Source organism: Trichosurus vulpecula, chromosome 6, assembly GCF_011100635.1.
Source record: "Trichosurus vulpecula isolate mTriVul1 chromosome 6, mTriVul1.pri, whole genome shotgun sequence".
NCBI classification, from domain to species: domain Eukaryota; kingdom Metazoa; phylum Chordata; class Mammalia; order Diprotodontia; family Phalangeridae; genus Trichosurus; species Trichosurus vulpecula.
Window position 1 is genome coordinate 219,647,629 of NC_050578.1, and position 14,514 is coordinate 219,662,142.

General features: G+C 37.5%; 1 protein-coding gene across 1 annotated transcript; it reads right to left on the minus strand.

Annotated features, from left to right (window-relative positions):
• Positions 1–13,033: 13,033 nt before the first annotated feature.
• Positions 13,034–13,978, minus strand: LOC118853710 (olfactory receptor 480-like). The gene has a single exon (XM_036763896.1). It carries the CDS (start codon positions 13,970–13,972, stop codon positions 13,034–13,036), a length of 939 nt encoding a protein of 312 aa, XP_036619791.1. The 5' UTR covers positions 13,973–13,978.
• Positions 13,979–14,514: the final 536 nt, after the last annotated feature.

The following is a 14,514-nucleotide window of genomic DNA, read 5'->3' on the forward strand; positions in this document are numbered from 1 at the left end:
GAATTTACTAACTACCTTGCTGTAATAATTCCCCATACGTATAGTTTACTTCCAAATCTTTGACTTTATATAGCACTACAAGGGACCAAGAGTCTGATGACCCCAAATCACAAATGGATCTTAAGAGAGAGAGAGAGAGAGAGAGAGAGAGAGAGAGAGAGAGAGAGATGCATTAAAGCCTCATGTAAAACTGATATCAGTATGAAGTATAACATGCCAAGAGGAATGGACAGGCCTCCCTAAATGAGCTACAAATAAAAAATTGAATTTTAGTATTTTTATAACAAAACCAAGAACATTAGTGCTACCTACTGATGCCAGAAGATGATAACTTCAGACTCCAAGGAATTATCACAGCATGGCAGCAGCAAATTTATGTTGAGTTTAATAGCATTTGGGACATAAGCCCTTGAATGTCCTAACACCAAAGGTAACGTACATCATTAAAATGCTAATTGTGACCCATTGGGATTGAGTAAATTACTAACACAAAGAAAAAATTTCTAAGTTTTCAAAATTCTCAGGGGCCTTAATTTATTTTTTTATTTGTGTATGTTTGTGCAAGATTTTTTAAAAGTGAGAAACAAGATTCGATAGCAATATAGCCAAACTAACATGATCTGCCATGGAATTTCTAAAAAATTGTTCTGGGATCAACATGTGGAAATTCTGATTGTCACAGTGTTCACTAAGTATGAAAATTAGTCCTTATCACCTCACCAGATCTATTTTGGTCAGGCCATAACTCATACTGATTACTCATATATAAAACTGAGGTGGAAAAACCATCTATGAAATTTAGTTTCAGATCCTAGAACACAGGTAATCACAGTGAAGACAATCATTCATGCATGAAGGTAGTATTAACAGTCTTTGTAGATTCCTGATAAAATTTCCCTGGCAGACAAGAGCATTTTTTTACTGAGCTCTTTTTTAAAAAAAATTTTTTAAATTAAGATTTTATAGTTTACAACACTCAGTTCCACAATTTTTGACTTCCAGATTTTCTTCCTTTCCCTCCCCTCCTCCCTCTCCCCAAAGACAGCATGGAATCCAATATATTTTCTATATATAGCTTCACATTAGACTTATTTACACAACACTCAAGTTGTAAAGAAGAATTATGACCAGTGGAATGAATCATGGGAAAGAAGAAATAAAACTAAAATAAAGGAGAAAAAAAGGAGAGCAAATAGTTTGCCTCAATCTGTATTTAGACTCCATAGCTCTTTCTCTGGATGTAAATAGGTCTTTCTATCATGAGTCCTTTGGAGTTGTCTTTGAAACTTGTATTGCTGAGAAGATCCAAGTTTATCGATGTTAGTCATCACAGAAATCAACATATTTGTGGTTGTGTATAATGTTCTCCTGGTTCTGCTCTGCTCACTCAGCATTGTATCGTATAGGTCTTTTCAGGTTATTATGAAGTCCATATCTTCCCCATTTCTTATAGCACAATAGTATTCCATTACATTCATATACCACAACTTGTTTAGCCATTCCCCAATTGATGGGCATCCCCTTGATTTCCAATTCTTTGCTACCACAAAAAGAGCTGCTATAAATATTTTTGCACATAAAGGTCCCATTCCCACTTGTGTGATCTCTTTGGGACACAACCCTGGAAGTGGTATTACTGGGTCAAAGAGTATGCACATTTTTTTCTTTTTTAATAAAGATTTTTTATTTTTAGTTTACAACACTCAGTTCCACATGATTTTGAGTTCCGGATTTTCTTTGCCCCCCTGTCCCCTCCTTCCCCAAGACAGCATAGAATCTGATATATCTTCTACATATGACTTTGCATTGAACTTATTTACACAGTAGTCAAGTTGTAAAGAAGAATTATGACCAATGGAATGAATCATGAGAAAGAAGAAACAAAACAAAAAAAACCCAAAAACAAAAACACAAGAGAAAAAAAAAGGAGAGCAGTTTGCCTCAATCTGCATTCAGTGTCCATAGTTCTTTCTCTGGATGTAGATAGCTCTTTCCATCATGAGTCCTTTGGAGTTGTCTTTAAACCTTGTATTGCTGAGAAGAGAGAGGTCTATCAAGGTTAGTCATCACAGAATCCATATATCTGTGGTTGTGTGTAACGTTCTCCAAGTTCTGTTCCACTCACTCAGCATTATATTGTGTAGGTTTTTCCAGGTTATTATGAAGTCCGTATCTTCCCCATTTCTTATAGCACAATAGTATTCCATTACATTCATATACCACAATTTGTTCAGCCATTCCCCATTTGAAGGCGCCCCCACCCTTGATTTCCAATTCTTTTGTACTACAAAAAGAGCTGCTATAAATATTTTTGTACATATGGGTCCTTTACCCACTTGTGTGATCTCTTTGGGATACAACCCTAGAAGTGGTATTGCTGGGTCAAAGGGTACAAACATATCTTTAATTTCTTCCTCTGAAAACTGCCTGTTCATATCCTCTGACCATTTCTCAATTGGGGAATGACTTGTATTCTTATAAATTTGGCTCAGTTCCCTGTATATCTTAGAGATGAGGCCTTTATCAGAGACACTAGTTGTAAAGATTTTCTCCCAATTTTCTGCTTCCCTACTAATCTTTGTTGCACTGGCTTTTTTATACAAAACTTTTCAATTTATCATAATCAAAATGATCCATTTTGCATTTTGTAATGCTCTCTATCTCTTGCTGGGTCATGAACTCTTTTCTTTTCCATAAATCTGATAGGTAAACTATTCCTTGCTTTCCCAAATTGTAAGATATTGGTCTATGCCCAGTTTCTGCCCTACCATTTTGCAATTTTTCCAGCAGTGTGAAATAGTGAATTCTTAGCCCAGAAGGTGGATTCTTCAGGTTTATCAAAGAGTAGATTACTATAGTCATTGACTACTATGTCTTGGGTACCTAAACTATTCCACTGATCCATGACTGTTTCTTAGCCAGTACCAGGTAGCTTTGATGACTGCTGCTTTATAATACAGTTTAACATCTGGTATGGCTAGGCCACCTTCCCTAGTATTTCTTTTCATTAATTCCCTAGATATTCTAGACCTCTTGTTCTTCCAGATGAATTTTGTTATTATTGTATCCAGCTCTGTAAAATAATTTTTTGGTAGTTCAATGGGTATAGTGCTGAATAAATAAATTAATTTAGGTAAAATTTTCATTTTTATTATGTTAGTTCAGCCTAACCATGAGCAACTGATATTTTTCCATTTATTTAGATCTGACTTTATTTGTGTGAAAAGTGTTTTGTAATTATGTTCATTTAGGACCTGGGTTTGTCTTGGCAGATAGACTCCCAAATATTTTTTAGTGTCTATATTAACTTTAAATGGAATTTCTCTATCTTTTGCTGTTGGGCTTGGTTAGTAATGTATAGGAATGCCAAGGATTTATGTGGGCTTATTTTCCATCCTGAAACTTTGCTAAAGTTGTTTATTATTTAAAATAGTTTTTTACTTGATTCTCTAAGATTCTCTAAGTAAATCATCATATCATCTACAAAAAGTGATAATTTAGTTTCTTCTTTGCCTATTCTAATTCCTTCAATTTCTTTTTCTTCTCTTATTGCTACAGCTAACATTTCTAGTACCAAATTGAATAATAGGAGTGATAACAGACATCCTTGTTTCACCCCAATCTTATTGGGAATGCATCTAGCTTATACCCATTACAGATAATGCTTGTTGATGGTTTTAGGTAGATGCTATTTATAATTTTAAGGAAGGCTCCATTTATTCCTAACCTTTCTAGTGTTTTTAATAGGAATGGGTGTTGCATTTTGTCAAAGGCTTTTTCTTCATTTATTGAGATGATCATATGGTTTCTACTAGTTTTGTTGTTGATGTGATCAATTATACTGATGGTTTTCCTATGTTGAACCAGCCTTGCATTCCTGGAATAAACCCTACCAGGTCGTAGTGTATTATTCTCCTGATAAGTTGCTGCAATCTTTTTACTAATATTTTATTTAAAATTTTTGCATCAATATTCATTATGGAAATTGGTCTATAATTTTTTCTCTGTTTTGACTCTTCTTGATTTAGGTATTAGTACCATATCTGTGTGATAAAAAGAATTTGTTAAGACTCCTTCTTCATCTATTTTCCCAAATAGTCTATAAAGTATAGGAATTAATTGTTCTTTAAATGTTTGATAAAATTCACATGTAAAACCATCTGGCCCCAGAGATTTTTTCCTAGGGAGTTCATCGATGGCTTGCTCAATTTCTTTTTCTGAGATTGGGTTCTTTAGAAATTTTACTTCCTCTTCTGTTAACCTGGGCAATTTATATTTTCGTAGATTTTCATCCATATCCCTGAGGTTGTCAAATCTATGGGCATACAATTGGGCAAAAGAATTCCTAATTATTGTTTTAATTTCCTCTTCATTGGAGGTGAATTCACCTTTTTCATTTTTGATACTAGTAGTTTGATTTTCTTCTTTCTTTTTTTAATCAAATTGACCAAATGATATAAATTTTATTGGTTTTTTCATGAAATCAGCTCTTGGTTTTATTTATTAACTTAATAGTTTTCTTGATTTCAATTTTATTAATCCCTCCTTTGATTTTCAGTACTTCTAATTTGGTATTTAACTGGAGATTTTCAATTTGTTCTTTTTCTAGCTTTTTCAGTTGCATGCCCAATTCATTGATGTCCTTTTTCTCTATTTTATTCATGTAAGCATTTAGAGGTATAAAACTTCCCCTAAGAACTGCTTTTGCTGCATCCCATAAGTTTTGGTATGTTGTCTCATTATTATCATAATCTTGAATGAAGTTATTAATTGTTTCTATGATTAATTGTTTCTATGAATGCTTCTTTGGCTCACTCATTCTTTAGAATTAGATTATTTGGTTTCCAGTTAATTTTAAGCTTATTTTTCCATGGTTCTTTATTACAAATAATTTTTATTGCATCATGATCTGAAAAGGATGCTTTGACTACTTCTGCCTTTCTGCACTGGATTGTGAGGTTTTTATGCCCTAGTACATGGTCAATTTTTGAGTATATGCCATCTACCGCTGAGAAAAAGTATATTCCTTCTTATTCCCATTCAGTTTTCTCCAGAGGTCTATCATATCTGCCTTTTCTAAAATTCTATTCACCTCTTTAACTTCTTTCTTGTTTATTTTGAGGTTAGATTTATCAAGTTCAGAGAGGGGGAGGTTGCGGTCCCCCGCTAGTATGGTTTTGCTTTCTGTTTCTTCCTGTAAATCCCTTAACTTCTCCTCTAAGAATTTGTATGGTATACCACTAGTTGCATGTATGTTAGGTAATGATATTGCTTCATTGTCTTTGGTGCCTTTTAGAAGGATATAGTTTCCTTTCTTATCTCTTTTAACTAGATCTATCTTTGCTTTTGCTTTGTCTGAGATTAGGATTGCTACCCCAGCCTTTTACCTTTGGCCTTTGTGAATCCCCCTGTTTCAAATGTGTTTCTTGTAAACAACATTTTGTAGGATTATGGTTTTTAATTCATTTGCTATCTGCCTCCATTTTATAGGAGAGTTCATCCCATTCACATTCACAGTTTTGATTACTATCTGTGTCTTTTTCTCCATCCTATCTGCCCCCCCCAATTTGTGCTTTTATTTCTCCTTTCTCCCTTCCACTCCTCAAAAGAATTTTGCTTTTGACCACTGCCTTCCTCACTTTTCCCTCCCTATTGACTCCCCTCCTTTATCTTACCCTTTTCCCCTTGCTATTTCTTCCCTCCCTTCTGACCACCCCCTCCCTTCTCTGTCCCTTTTACCCTCCTACTGCCTGTAGGACAAGTTTGATTTCTATACTTGTCAGAATATGTTATTCCCTTCTTGAACCAAATCTGATGAGAATAGAGCTCAAATATTGCTCTTCTCCCTCCCTTCTTTCCTCTACTATAATATGCTTTTGTGCCTCTTCATGTGATATAATTTACCCTTTTCTACTACCTCCTTACCTCTTCTCCCAGAACCATCTATTTATATCCCTTAACATGCTTCTTATCATTATATCAGTTATTTTATACTGACACTGATAGTCTATTATATCCCTTTCAATTGTCATAATAACTGTACTATTCTCAAGATTGACATATATATAAAACATATATAAAACTATAATCCTATATAAGGATGTAAATAATTTGCCCTATTGATTAACAAGGGTTTTGTTCCCCCTGATTACCTTTTTATGTCTCTCTTGAGTTTTGTGTTTGAAGATGAAAGACTAATTCTTGATGTCTCATAGAGTCACTAGCTTCTACCTGCCCAATTCTAATTTTTAATGCATTGTTTTCTTCCCTTAGCTTCTCTACCTCCTTTTCCATTTGGTTGATTTTACTTTTTAATGAGACGTTTTCTCCACGTATATCCTGAATCTCTTTAATGATTTTGCTGATTTTACTTCTTAATTATTTGTTTTCATCAGTGAATTTTTTTTCATTTTTTCCGTTTTTTCCTTTTACTTCTCTAATTTGGTTTTTAAAGTCCTCCTTGAGTTCTTCCAGGAATGCTTTTTGGGCTGGAGACCAGTTCACATTCCCTTTCGAGGTTTCAGATGTGGGTATAGTGTCCGTGCTGTCCTCTTCTGAACTGGTATTTTGATCTTCCCTCCTCCATAAAAGAAATCAATGGTCTTTGGCTTTTTAGGATGCTTTTTCATGGTGTTTTTTTTCTCCTGGTTTCTAAAGTGGACCCCTGCTTCTGGGGCTCAGGGGGCTCTGTCCCAAGCTTCTTGTGTTGGGATCTGTGGCCCTGCTCACTGGCTTTGTGTGCTATGGCCTCTGGTTTCATGAAATGTGGGGGAGGGGTGGTCTGGCTGCTGGAAATTTCCTCTTCCCCGGGACTGCTCTATAGCATGGGTGGTCTTAGGTGAGTTGTTTGTGCTGGTGTCTGCCACTTCCTCTGGCTGTGCAAAGGCATGTGTGGGGTCCTGGTGTTGACATTTGCTAGCTCCACCCCCCGGGGCTCAGTAACTCTCGTTGTTCTGCTGTGGTGCTGCCTTCTGGGACCCCTCTCTTGTTGCACTAGCCTCCTTCCACCACCACAGGAAGGGCCCTCTCACCAACTTCTCTCACTAAAAAGCTACTGAAGTTCCCCTTCTGGCTCCTCGGTTTCTCCTGAGGGAGCATTCTCTGGGTGAGAAAGGGAGGGAGGGAGAGCCGATTTACCTGGCCATCATGGCTCCCAGAAATTCAAGAAGGAGAGTTTCAAAACTTTAGGCTGGGGGCTGGGGGACTCCAGGGTAGCTGCTCTTGTGGTCACAGGCTCTGTGCTGGTGTCTCCCATACCTCTGACAGACTCCCGTCCTGGGCTGAGAGGCCTGGGGTTTGATCACCACAGTAACTGGTACTTCTGCCCTGTGCCTGCTCCTGTTCCTACGTTTCCCTTGCCCAGCACTCTCTCAGACTGGTGCGCTTGCTGGGTTCCTCTGCTGTTCCCGGTTGGTATGGTCTCCTGCTGTTCTGCGCCCCCAGTGCTTCTGCCCCATTCAGTCTACAAGTGGCTTCTAACTCTCTCAAATCTGCTCAGATTCACTTTTTAGACGTATCTGACAGAATTTCTGAGAGAGCTGCAGTTGTTCCCTCCTTTCACAGCAACATCTTGGTTCCACCCCCCATACAAAAGCATTTATGATACATGACATGTAGGTTTTCTATAAGATAGTTGACAGATGTTGTGAGTCAGGTGAAGGTCAAGAGATAAAGATCATTTACTCCCCAGTCATGAAGAGGGACAAGAGATTCTTGAGCTTGGTGAGATGATTTGGTCCTGTCCCCTCTGTTTTAAACAGAGATGCTTGAAAGGACTTCCTTAAAAAAGATCTGCAAATGTATTAACCTATTATGTCACAGAACACCATAAGACAAGTTGGAGCTTAGGAATCAACTACTTTAAACCTTAACACTATATTTTTAGTTTGCTTTCAGTATGTTAAATAGAATTTCACTTATATTAATTTTTTGGAGGGAGGGTCAAGTTAAGGAGGAAATCAACATGGAGGAGCCAATGGGTGAGGACTTAGCTAGGCAAGTTAGTAGTTACTGGAATATCTAAACCCATAGACAGGAGCCCAGGAAGACACTACGGAAATATAAAGGTTGTCAAGATCTAAAAGATGGGAGTACAATCTGCATATTTTCGGAAAAATAAAGTGATTCTCAAAGCTGGAGCTCTCCAGGGGCTTTTATACATATTCAGGTGAGTTATGTTATGCATCTGAAGCTGAGATTGCCATTTAGTAGCTTGCTGCGATATAATATCCAAAGGCATTATTCCAGGTGTAGCCTCTTAGCTATTCCCCGGGTGGGGAACCTGCAGCCTAGAGGCCACATATGGCCTTACAGGTCCTTGGGTGCAGCCTTTTGACTGAGTTCAAGTTTTACAGAACAAATACTTTTATTAAGGGGATTTGTTCATGAAGTTTGAATTCGGTTAAAGGGCCACACTTGAGGACCTAGAGGGTCATATGTGGCCTCAAGACCCAAGGTTCCCCACCTCTGAATCAGGCAATTATATCATCAGTCTTTGTACTCTTTCATTGCTTCCTATTGAACTATATTTCCCCAAACATTTTTTCACTCTTCTCAGCTATTCTCAATCAAATAACCTAATTTTAAATGTGATGGTTGTATGGCATCATATGTAAGAGTTCTCTACTGTCTCATTTTCTGTAAAAGATGTTGGCACATGTTACAATTATTTTCATGGTGGTCTTTTTGCAAATTATTTTTAACAAGTTCTGCAATATAAAATGAAAAAAATGACTCATGCAATGTTTCTTGTACCTTTGGGCAAAGGTAATATCCACTTCACCAATTTACTTCCTATCTCTCCAAAAAAACCTTCAGAATCATTTTCCATCTAGCTATAACTTCCTCTTTTATTCTGGTTTGATTTATAGTGAAAATATACGATATGATTTGCTGGTCATAGGACAAGAATCCCATTACATTTAGAGTAATAATACTTAAGATAATATTTATACATGGGCATGGTTTGGACTTATTGTTTCATAGGTATGCCAGCTAAATCTTCCTCTCAGTCTTCTAAGGTATCACTGAGTGGTTATGGGAATGTTTTTATCTAATTCTATGGGCTGAAGCCTCCATTGCAATGTGTTTCTCTACTGTTTGCTGACGGTGATTACTGCCCTAGTTCCATTTGTCTAAATAGTATCAATGAGGTCTTACACAGGGATGTTTACTCAGAAGATATAGCAAGCAGAGAAGTACCAATATTCCCCACTCCCCAATATCTAGAGGAGGAGCAAACTCTCTTCTATACCACCATACCTCCGTACTCTACCTGGGGAGAGTAGGATCAGACTTACTACAGTTTCTACATAGCATTCTTCCTTACCAAGTTCACATCCAAATGTTGCATAGCAAATGGATGAGTCTGAGACTTGGATAATGCCAGAATGCATCCTGAAATTACTTCCTCAAAACCTGAATGCTGAACGCACTATTCCACTCCTGGACCTGCACATGCTTTACTCTCTTGACCCATCTCCTTCCCCTGGAAAAATTTTGTGAGAAGCAAGTTGTGCACAAATGAGAGGGTGAACTTGGCCATAATGCACGAGAATTTCAAGAGGAACTGGGGCAGTTCTGGTGATAGCATTTGAACAGCAAGTACAGCTCTATACATTTTGGCAGGGGTAGAAGCCTAATAATCTGGTCTGGTTAGACTAGTCATTGTCACCCTTCCACTCAGCACAAATGATATTATTGATTTACATGTTTTTCACCTCTCTCTCTCCCTGGCTGGGAATGCTTGTGTCTACTCAAAAGTTTTCTTGTTTGATCCAATTTGTTTACGTTTTTCTTCAATTAGTCTTAGGATATAGCATTAGCTAAAAGTGTGGTTGATCACAGCAATTTCTGGTTAATGTATGTTTCATTGTTGGAAATGGGATGCAGGAGAGAGGAGTAGTGGCAGGTGACCCAGAAAATATGTCAAAGAAAATATACTGTTGAACAATGTCAGGATCTTCATGCCTCAGAACTCTGAGATTAATTAAAATCACACTGATTTTTATCCTATAATTTCCCAAAGTGGGGTAAAAGCATGAATCTAATTGTTGCCCTTAGGCAAAAGTTGAGCCCAACAACAATTTCTGTCTGGTGAAAGAATCAACAAGGTTACACAGTAGGGCACATTGCCTTCCCTTTTCTGCCCATGGTCAGAAAGAACTCCACTATCCAAGAGTAGAGCCAAGGGTGAGGACTTCAGAGAAAGCTTAGTTGATGGCGGGAGGAGGGGTGTAGCTGGAAGAAGATTCAGTGTCTACATTAGACAGGTAAGAGGCCAGACAGGAATAGATTAAGAATCCTAATCCTTCATCTCCTGCTGCAGCCTAGCTGAATCGTTTCACCTTCTACATACAACCCCTCCCAGAGATGCTAATTCACATTTTTCTTTGTATCATGAGTTGTGACAGTCAGTTTCTATCCCAGGTGATTAGTCTACTGGTGATGAACTTCTCTATACTTAGCTAGGCAAGTTCTCAAAATGCAGATATGGTATTTTGTCAGGATTATATTTCAAGATTTTATCTTGTGACCACCCAAGAATCCCACCCTGCTAGGATGAGAAATTAGAGTTGGATCTCCTCCATTGTTGTTGTTCATCCTTCGTTTTCAAAGAGGACCAATGACATCAGGAGGGCAATGTACGTGAATTGGATTTAAGTGAGGCAGAGCTATGCAAAGTTGACAGCCTCACTCTGCCTTCATAAATGAAAAGACAGTTAGACAAGGATGAAGCTATGTGAGTTTCAAAAGGTCAGAAGACCAACATGCTAGAAGTTTGGATACTGGAGTCTATACTAAAGTCTTTGAGCAATCAATTACAAACCACGAGGAGAGCACTAAAAAGAGACCCAAACCCTTGATTTCACAATCAAGATGCCAGTTTCTATAAGGAAGAATAAGACTGCATTGACTATGCTACATCTGGAGGTGAAGTTGGTAGAGCCAATGCTTTGTGGCAACTGCTTTATGTTTGAGCCTGCTCTCCCAGGGATTGGATTTGTAAAGGGAAGATTGTTCTAATGGTCCACTGGCATGTGTGTTTAACTTTTGGCTGTGCTTCATCTTCTCGGTAAATATTTCTTTGTAAAGCTAATTGATGGTGATTGGTTTAATAACATTGGAAAGTGAAACACCATAATTAATTTGGGGAGATATTAATTGGTACTTGAGACTAATGTTAGGAAAAAGCACTGAAATGGGGACAGGGGTTCAAGCTGATAGTATTAGAAAAAAAGGTACTATCCCTTAAAATTAAACCTAGAACCACTAGGGCAGGAACTTTGCTCTGTGGGTCCTGAGTCATTACTGTTTATGTGAGTTGGGATAAGTACCCAAGAACCTATATTAACTGCAAAATGAAATAAAGGGAAATTATGAAGAAAGAAGAGTAACAGAGACTAACACTATCAGATTTCAAATTATTCTATGAAGAAATTACGACCAGATTATACAAAAATGGTGATTATTTCCCAAATGATGTCATGTTGGGGAAAAGGTAGAACTACACTACAGAATAGACAATGCAGAATTATAATCAAAGTTAAATGTTCAACTAGTATTTGAAAAAAAATAGATTGCAAAGCAATAAGAAAGGTAATCATTTTTTGCAGAGTACATCATGTCAGCCAGTAGGACTAATAGAAATTTAAGCTAAATGAAGAGAAGCTTAGGATCCAGAATTAGGAAGGTTATACGGAAAACCATATTCAGGCCTGTCCTCATTTTAGCAAAATATTTAATATCTGGAGAGCATCTACAGGAGGGTAGCCAAGTTGGTGGTCAGTCAACAAGAATTTAAAGTGCTTACTACATGCCAGGCTCTATACTATGTCTTGGAATACAAAGTAGAGCAAAACACAGTCCCTGCCTTTCAGGAGCTCACATTCTATTGGGAGAGACACCATGCAAATAACTAGGTGCATACAAATCAGAGACAGAGTAGATAGAAGGTCAACTTGGACAGGAAGGTACTTCTTGCAGAAAGTGGGCAATTGAGCTGTCTTGAGGAAAGTCTGGGAAGCTAAGTGGCAGAGGTGGGGGAGCAAAACATATTAGGCCTGTGAGACAGGCAGTATAAAGACACAGAAGATGGATAGTCATGTGTGGGGAAAGGCACATAGTCCAGCATAGCTAGATTGGACACAGCATGGATGGGATTAAAGGTAAGTCCGAAAAGGTAGGCAGGGGTAATGTTATGGAGGATTTTATTATTTAAATGACTTTATTGATATCTTTTTTCATGACCTAAATTTCTTTTAGTATCTCTCCCTCCTCAACCCTCATGAAGAGCTGTCCCATAGAAAAAAAGGTACATTTTTATTAGGAGTATTATGCCACAAAAGTAGTCATGGACAAAATGAAATTCCCTGCATACACCAAAATATTTATACCAGTTTGGTGGTAGCAAAGAACTGGAAACAAAGTGGAAGGCCAGTGATTAAGGAAAGACTGAACAAATTGTGGCAATGAACATAATGGAATATTATCGTGCTGTAAGAAACAACAAATATGATTAATACAGAAAAATAGAAAAGATTTACATGATCTGTCACAGAATAATCAGAGCCAAGAACACAGCACAGACTGTGACTATAACAATGTAAATGTAAAGAACAACCCCTACAAATCAATAAATAATGAGTGTCGTAAGACTCTAAAAACAATCACGGATCCAAAGAAGAGCAATGAGAAGATGTCTCCATACTCCTTTGCAGAGGTGGGAAGTCCATGTTTGTAGAACATCACATGTATTTTCAGACCTTTGCAATCAACCTTTAAATTCACAAATTTAACCCATCAACCTAAAATATACCTTTTCTAAAGCCTTTCAATTTGTATCACACAATCCTAAACATTATATATTGAATATTATATAATGTATTATATGTGATACGAGATTGTGTAATATTATATATTAAAATATTATGTCATTATGAAAAAAGACAGCTTTGTTTTTATCCTTGTGTCCCCAAGCCTACTACAGTGTCTGAGACATAGTGTGTACTTAATAATATTTGTTGACTTGAATTCATGAAAAAAGGTATTTCCTACTTATGAGTTTTCTCAGGGCCCCTTTTACTTCATTGTTCCTTAGACTGTAGATCAAGGGGTTCAACATGGGGATCATTACAATGTAGAAAACAGATACTACTTTATTCTCATCTGTTGTGTAGCTGGACTTAGGCAACACATAAATGAATGTAATGGTGCCATAGAAAAGAGTGACTGCGGTGAGGTGGGAGGTGCAAGTGGAGAAAGCTTTGGATCTCCCCTCAGTGGAGCTTATCTTCAGGACAGAGAACAGGATGTATACATAAGAGATTAGGATAATTAACACTGTGATCACAATCACTAATCCAGTAGAGGCAGCAGGAAGAATTTCAGCAAGATTATTTTCAGAGTAGGAAAGCTCCAAAAGTGGTGAATAATCACAGAAAAAGTGATTGATCTTGTTGGGTCCACAGAAGGACCGATTTAATAAGCAACCAGTAACAATCCAAGTATTTATAAAACCACCTAGGTAGGATGTGATGAGTAACAGAGTACAGACCATAGTAGACATGTTGGTGAAGTAGAGTAGGGGTCTACAGATGGCCACATACCTATCATAAGCCATCACAGCCAGAAGGAAGCACTCAGCCATCCCGAAGGTGCCTCCACAGAACATTTGGGCTACACAGCCTTCTAGAGGGATTGTGATTTTGTCCACAAGGAAGTTCTTGAGCATAATAGGTGTGACAGTTGAGGAATATGCAGTGTCTATAAAAGCCAAGTGGCTGAGGAAAAGGTACATTGGAGTGTGAAGTTGGGAGCTATTTCTGATCAATATGATTATGCTGAGGTTACCAATTAATGTGACAGCATAGACACCCAGAAATATCACAAAGAGGATAACTCTAAGGGTTGGATCATCTGTTAACCCCAAAATAATGAATTCAGTCACAGCAGTACAGTTATTGCCAGACATCTGTCTTGGAAAAAGAACCTATTAGGTAGAAGAAAAGGAGATTAAAATAGAATACAGAATTAAGCTTTGGATATGTCTGTTGATTTACTCAGGAAACATTCACTAGCCACCTCTTACATGCCCATCCTACTATGCTACTCTAATACTTTGTTCCAGTGCACCTTGGTGGGGTGCCAATAAGCAAAGCAGAGGTGAATAAAATTGTTTCTTCCAATTTTTTCACTGTAAACTAACAATACTGTATAATTTGCCAATTTTTGACATGTGAAAAAGCCTATAACAGTGTAGAGGACAGTTGAAGTCCCAGTATAGGAAGTTTTCTTAAATATATGAAGTGTAAATGTGTATATATGTGTAAATGCTGTTCTGCCAACTAACCACCATTTTTAATCCCTTCCAAAGAAACTGAGTCTGCTTTGTGATTCCTGATCTCTCAAAGGACTACTTTCCACAATTGAAAATGTTATCTATCTCATGCTAATTGACTATGAGGAAAGTCCTGGTTTCCAAGATGATCCTTGTGCTCTAAAATCACAAAAGAG

Coding starts and splice junctions, on each gene's coding strand:
- LOC118853710 (XM_036763896.1), bottom strand. CDS start 13,972: ATGTCTGGCAATAACTGTACTGCTGTGACTGAATTCATTATTTTGGGG.